Below are 6,601 nucleotides of genomic sequence, written 5' to 3' on the forward strand. Positions count from 1 at the left end.
CAAAATAAAGAGGCTAATGAAGAACTGCAGCCATTTTAGGACGAAATTTGCCACCACGTGACAACCTCATCACGTTTTATTGTAAATGTGGCTCCCGTGTCTCAATAAAAATGCTAATATTAATAGGGATTTAATTCCTGAGATTTGAAAATGCATACACTATATGGACAAAAGTATTGAGACACCTGCTCATACATAGTTTCTTCTGAAATCAAGGATATTTAATAAAAAAAAAGTGCACCCAAAAGTACTGGATGGAGCTCCACCACCATCATTCCAGAGAACACAGATCTTCCACTGCCCCACAGCTCAATGCTGGGGGGCTTTATACCCCTCTACTAGCCCACGCCTGACATTATTAGGCAGCATGGTGCCAATAGGTTCATTATGTTGATCTGCTCCAGGGAGTCCTTTTCTACTGGCAGGGCTTTTCTACAGGGACTAAACAAGCTCTGTGTGTTTGCATATGCACATCTGTGTCAGCTTAAAGTAGCTGAATGCATTCATTAGAAAAAGAAGTGGGTGTCCAAAAACATTTGGCCACACGTATATGTTATTTCACGCTCGCCTCATCTTGTCACCACGTTCAGAGTGATGTGAAATGCCGTGTCTGTGTGTTTCAGGTCTGTCTGAGGTTTCAGGTTCTCTGCCGAGTGCTCGAGGTGAGTGCCCCCTTTCGTTGCCTGGGTGTTTTCACGGTGGCAGGGTTTTGTTTTTTGGTTTGATTTCTGCTCCTTTTGTGTCTGACAGATTGCAGTGCTGCAACACACACTCCAGCATCATCCATTTTACTCCTCTTTTCTGTTCTTCTTTTTTTTTCTTTTTTCTTTTTGTTCTATCCTATTTCCACTTCTGTGTATCCCTCTGTTGTGTGTATGTGTGTGTGTATGTGTGTGTCTCTCTGTCTGTGTGATTTGATGTGGTGGCACGTGCATGTCTGTGTGTCTTTCTGTCTGTGTGTCTGTGTGCGTGTGTGTGTGCGCGGCACACATATATGTGTGTGTGCGTCTATGTGTGTGCCCAGCCCCCTCAGTTGATTACAGTTCCTTTACAGACAGATGCAGCTCCTGGATAGAGCAGCTTAGACTGAAAGCTCATACCATAAGACGCGGATCAATTAAAACAAGTAGGAGCACAATCATACACACAGACTCACAAAAACACACACACACACGCGTGCGCGCCTTCACGCATACCCACTTATGCTGGCATAAACGGATCAGGCCGAACTGATTGACAGAGCGTGAACGGTGAGGCCTGCCCCCTAGTGAAGACAGTATATTAAGAACCTGAATTGATGCAGCGATGATGATGATGATGATGATGATGATGATGCCGTGGTGGTTTTTGAATTGGCCTGAATGATGTATAAGTAAGTATGGCAGCACCTCACAGAATGCTCTCTGTCACGAAGCCTGCATAAGTGCATCATAGGCATGAACTGAATGACATCTTTCGCAGTGGCATGCATTCTAATCTAGAGCTCCATGCAATGTGATGGTTATGATGCCGTATGAAGGCTTTATGTCAGGGCTGTGGTTATGTATGCTGAGTGATGGTTGGTATACATAGGCCGGGGTGATAAAGCAATAATAATAATAATAATAAAATTTATAAATAATAATAATTGATGGTAAAAAAAATCTGCCAGCTTTCCTTATTGATAAAATTGACATTCTTTTCTTGTGATGTACTATTATTGTCATATATATAAATTCGTACAGTAAAATAATCTGGTGTCAGAGTATAAGGTCAGTCATGATACAGTCCCATTGGATGAGAGGGGTAAGGGCCTTGCTCAAGGGTACAACAGTGGCAGCTTAGCAGACCTGGGTATTGAACCCACAACCCTGTGATCAGTAACCCAGCACTCTAATTACTGAGCCACTACTGCCATAAGCAATATAGACTCCCTGTCAAGCAGTTGAAGCTCAGTCGGAGAGACTTACGAGAATCGCAATTTGTCCTGAATGTATAATGTAATAATGCCTTGTGTACTACAAGTGTAGTAAATGAATATATATAATACAATGGACATTACAAATGGTAATAATGTAATAAGACAATTTTATTGGGTAAAATTGTATTACATCAATGTTTGTCAAGACCCTGTATTACATTATTAGGCAAATTAATACCATATTAGGTTTTATTACAATTTTGACCAAGTAAAGTACGCTGATGTATTACATTTCTGGGGGTTATTATTGGTTCAATTATTAGGAAATTGTTACAGTGTGAAGTGCCGCAGTTGCAACTGTCTCACACCAGGTGGCGATGTTTGCCTTTGACTCTGTAGTTGAGCGTAATCAAGTCGAAGTTGATGTCACGTACAGTCCTACAGGGTACAGCTAGTAGTGAGATCCTTTAGTGGCTGTCTGCTCACATAGAAAAAGGCAAGATGGTTAAAATGTAAGATCAAAAATATGAAAAAACACAAAATGTAACAATATATTGTAAAAGAAAATATATAGGAAATAGACGAGCTACTTTCAGTTTTTAAAATAGAGCAATGTAATGAAGTGCGGATTTTTATCTGGGTTACAAATGACCAAACAAATAAAATCAGCCAATATCATTTTGTGTTTTTATTGTAGAGGTTAATTTTACATGTAAACGCTGCTGATATGGTGGTCAGTCAGGACTGGGAGTTTCTGTTGCATACCTCTTTTTTGTGTGGGCTGTTATTTTCATGCTAAAGCTGAATTTTTAATATTTAGTTTTTGTAATATTTGGCATGATGGTGTTTTCTATGGGTCGGGGCCTAGTCAGAGACGTTATTAATGAGGAGACCAGCTTTATTGAGCCGAACTCTTCACCTATTTATGAGGGTTATTTTATCAGATTTTATAAGTGATTTTAAATATTTTTTGGAGCGCAATCGGACCTTGAGTTTCCAGTATTTTGGTCTGTCCTCATTCACAGAGATAGAGGACTGGTCTCGTATGACTGGAAATAACTGCCCAGCAGCATCGCAAAGATGCCTGCCATAGTGAACACAGACTTGCCTATGAACACTTTCGCCTTATTTACTAAAAATATCAGCTTATAAATTCAGTTTTATAAAATAAAAAAAACCAGAACAAGATGGTGGCAGTAAGTTTTCATATTCCCTATTGAGCTGTGGAGCAGTGGAACTAGAATGAATGAGTTTGGGATTAGGCGGGATGATGCACTTGTGCTCTTGTTGCTAAAACAATCAAATCCTCACAGCAATGCTCCTCTAAAATGTAGTAGAAAATCTTCTTCTCTGGACAGGAGAGACAGTTACTCCAACAAAAGCATAATAAACTATTTTAATACCCTTGATTTCAGAAGAAACAATGAATGAGCAGGTGTCCCAATACTTTTGTCCATTTGTTGTAAATAGAAAAGTTGATCATAATAAAGTTGTTTGCTGTATCACCCAGTCCTAGCTGTAGGAGACTCGTCTCATTGCCATCTGATTAACCATGGCAGCAGATTCCACATGAACACAATCTCTCTCTCTCTCTCTCTCTCTCTCTCGCTCGCTCGCTCGCTCGCTCACTCTCACTCACTCTCAGCGTGTGCCGGTGTGTCTGCATGTCGTGCATGGTAGTCCATATTTTCAGTAGCGTTCTCACCGAGCTTTCTAATCACACGAAGCTCTTTCTGCACACCTGCTCACAAACGCACAGACGCACACACGTCCTCCTTCCCCGCAGCCTCTGTCCTGTGTTTACCTGGTACCAAATTCACGTCCTTATCTAATAGGGTGTCCTCTGAGAGCCATGTGCACTGTTTCTCCTCCTCCTCTCTACCTCTGGTTCTCTTTCTCCATCTCTTAGTGTCCTCCCTGGAGAAGGCCAGTCCACTGCCAGAGGGTCGGTCTCGTTCTCTCAGGTCGAACCGGTCCTACTCTGGTGGCTCTGTCGCTGTGGTAAAGATGACGCCACTCTCTTTTATTCCTGGAACGAAAATAATCAAGTACCTCGGCATCATCAACATGTTCTTCATCAGGGAGACCACTTCACTACGTGAGGTATTCAGGAACGTGCTCACTCACACAGTGGACAGCCTCTGAAAACGGAGTAGTATTAAATAAAATATCATATTTACTCAATTCTCATAATTGCATTACTAAAACTGAGCGCTGGGCGCTATGGCGTTTCATTCGGTATATCGTTTAACGCCACATGGGCTGCGTTTCTTACTCGTAATACCCTTCCACAATTCTATTTAAAATAAAATATTTCTGTATTTTTATAGTTACTTTATTACAAAAAACAAAATTTAATATATATATATAAGATATATGTATGTATGTATGTGTGTATGTGTATATATAAATACCACCCTGCCCTACTCATATGCAGACCATCTGCCAAGATGTGTTTAATATCTGAGGTTTGCTTTAATCTTAGATTAGATTCAACTTTATTATCATTAAGAAAGCACACATACAGGCCAATTAAATGCAGATAGGATCTAACCAGATGTGCAAAGTAGCAAATATATAAATACAGAAAAATTCTGCACATGGAGGAAATTCTGCATATCTGACCAGTTGTTTGATGGGCCTGGATTATTCAATTTGTGGCAAATGTCCTTAAATGGTTAAGTCAGGTCAGATAAACTTTGTTTAGCTATGTTTTTTTTACTGATACACTGTTTGTATGATTTATTTTTTCTTTATTTATTTTTATTAATATTAAAACAGATACAAATATTTAATTCTGATAAATTACAACCCTGAGTAGAGCGCCCCAAGTGGTTGAATATTCAATTCTTCCTCCCACTATTGCCAGCTTTCAAACAGTACTACATAATTTTGCACTCTGTCTCTCTCTCCGACCAGGTCACATACATGGCATTAGACCCCCCCCTTAACCAACTGTCTTTGTCTCTCTGTCTCTCTCGTTGTCTCTGTCTCTCAGGAGGGTGGTGTAAGCGGGTTCCTGCATTCGTTTATAGCTGAGGTCTTTGCTATGGTACGAGCCCATGTAGCTGCTCTCGGTGGAAATGCTGTTGTGTCCTACAGCATGAAGGAGTGTGTGTTTATGGAGAATCCTAACAAGAACCAGGTCAGTGCTTTTACACACCTGTTCATCATTCACATACTCAGACTGCTCTGTTATTCTGAGAAGGCATGTACCCGTGTGGGCCAACCTTTTATCGTGGGTTTTGGACACTGTCATGGTCTTGTATTTACAGAAGATGGCATTTACACCACCAACACTTTGTTGCTGTGTGTGGTGTACATGCCATGTTCTGTAAATACAAGACCATGATGATTTGGGGATTTTTCTCCCAGACACACTGGAACTGTGTATAACAGCACAGCAGTCTCCTTTAATTGCTGAAATCCTGGCAGTCTAAAAGTTTTTTTTTTTTTTAAAGTGTTTTTATTATTATTATTTTTTATTTATTTATTTATTTATTTATTTATACCTCTCCCCTCCAGGCTCAGTGCCTTATCAATGTCAGTGGAGATGCTGTGATCTTCGTCCGAGAATCCGAGCTCGAGGCCACGCCTCCACAGCCACAGTCAGCAAGCACACAAACATCCAGCAGCGGAGAGGGAACGTGAAGATGACGAACACACGGACACACACTCTCTATAACCTTAAACACACTCATCCACTCCAAGTCCAGTCTAACAGTTTTAGCGTCTGCCTCTGCGGCACCATCAGAACGTCCAAAGACGAGTAAAGAAAAGAGAACCTGACCGCCTGTCAAACACGCATACCGTTTTTAAGGGGAGCTCTACACATTTGCAGAGCGTTTGTATGGCGTACTCTAGAAATTACCTTTCACACCCATATGGATCCATGAGACACAAGGTGAAGCTTCTACTGAAAGCCTTTTTGCAAGGAAAATCGCCATGCTTCCATTCGCCAGCCATGCTGTACACATTCCGTTCATCCGAGAGAAGCCTGGCCGAGGTAGCTAAGAGATAAATGACGTTTATAGAGTGTGTGTGTCTAACAGTGTCAGCATTGAGAGAGTCTCTCAGTGGCCATCTTTTTATTTTTCCACCAAAGGAACGAAGTAAACGCGCACACACACACCCATGCCTACGTCCTACGTCCAGAAATCCTGCCACGCTTAGTGTCATTTTAGACATCTCCCAAGATGTACTACTGATCACATTTCAATCATGTGTAAAAAAAAACAAACATATATATATATATATATATATATGCTGGAATTGTTTTTGTTTTTTTCTGTATTTTAGTCCATGTGCCAGACTGGCTGCGTATTCTGTGTAAAAGCAGTTTGGGATCATCCTCAGGGGTTGATCCTGGTTCCTTGTTCTTGCATGTGCAATGCCAGCTAGTCCTTTCCATACTTGGATACTAGGGTGGAGGGATGCCAAAAGCAAACTGCCCAAGAAAGACTTGAATGTACAGATGGAGGAAAAAGAGGGCCGCTGGCTTGACGAGGCTGGACACTTGCCGAATCCTCAGCTCATCTATAGACTGATGGTCTACAAAGTGTGTATGTCTTTCTGTCTGTCTGTCTGTCTGTCTGTGTGTCTGTCTGACTGTTTGCTTGAGGACAAATCAAAAAGGTGCACAGTAATTAAAAATATGTATGTTAAAGACTGGACTGGAGACTGGTGTGTTGATCTTTTTTT

The 6,601-nt window shown here is 41.0% G+C and overlaps 1 protein-coding gene across 13 annotated transcripts in view; it reads left to right on the top strand.

Moving 5' to 3' along the window:
• Nucleotides 1-6,566, top strand: part of c2cd5 (C2 calcium dependent domain containing 5) — a 43,297-nt gene extending 36,731 nt beyond the window's left edge. For 8 of the 13 annotated variants that reach the window (XM_072695920.1, XM_072695928.1, XM_072695915.1 and 5 more), the window contains 5 exons: nt 624-662; nt 1,025-1,126; nt 3,810-4,003; nt 4,899-5,045; nt 5,426-6,566. In XM_072695920.1, the coding sequence (XP_072552021.1) occupies nt 624-662; nt 1,025-1,126; nt 3,810-4,003; nt 4,899-5,045; nt 5,426-5,551 (608 nt within the window). In that variant the 3' untranslated portion in view covers nt 5,552-6,566. Of the gene's footprint in view, nt 1-623; nt 663-750; nt 1,127-3,809; nt 4,004-4,898; nt 5,046-5,425 lie in introns of those variants that run through there. The other 5 variants (XM_072695916.1, XM_072695918.1, XM_072695927.1 and 2 more) reach the window with 3 other exon arrangements.
• Nucleotides 6,567-6,601: the final 35 nt, after the last annotated feature.

The sequence above is a fragment of the Salminus brasiliensis genome, chromosome 13, assembly GCF_030463535.1.
Source record: "Salminus brasiliensis chromosome 13, fSalBra1.hap2, whole genome shotgun sequence".
Taxonomy (NCBI): Eukaryota; Metazoa; Chordata; class Actinopteri; order Characiformes; family Bryconidae; genus Salminus; species Salminus brasiliensis.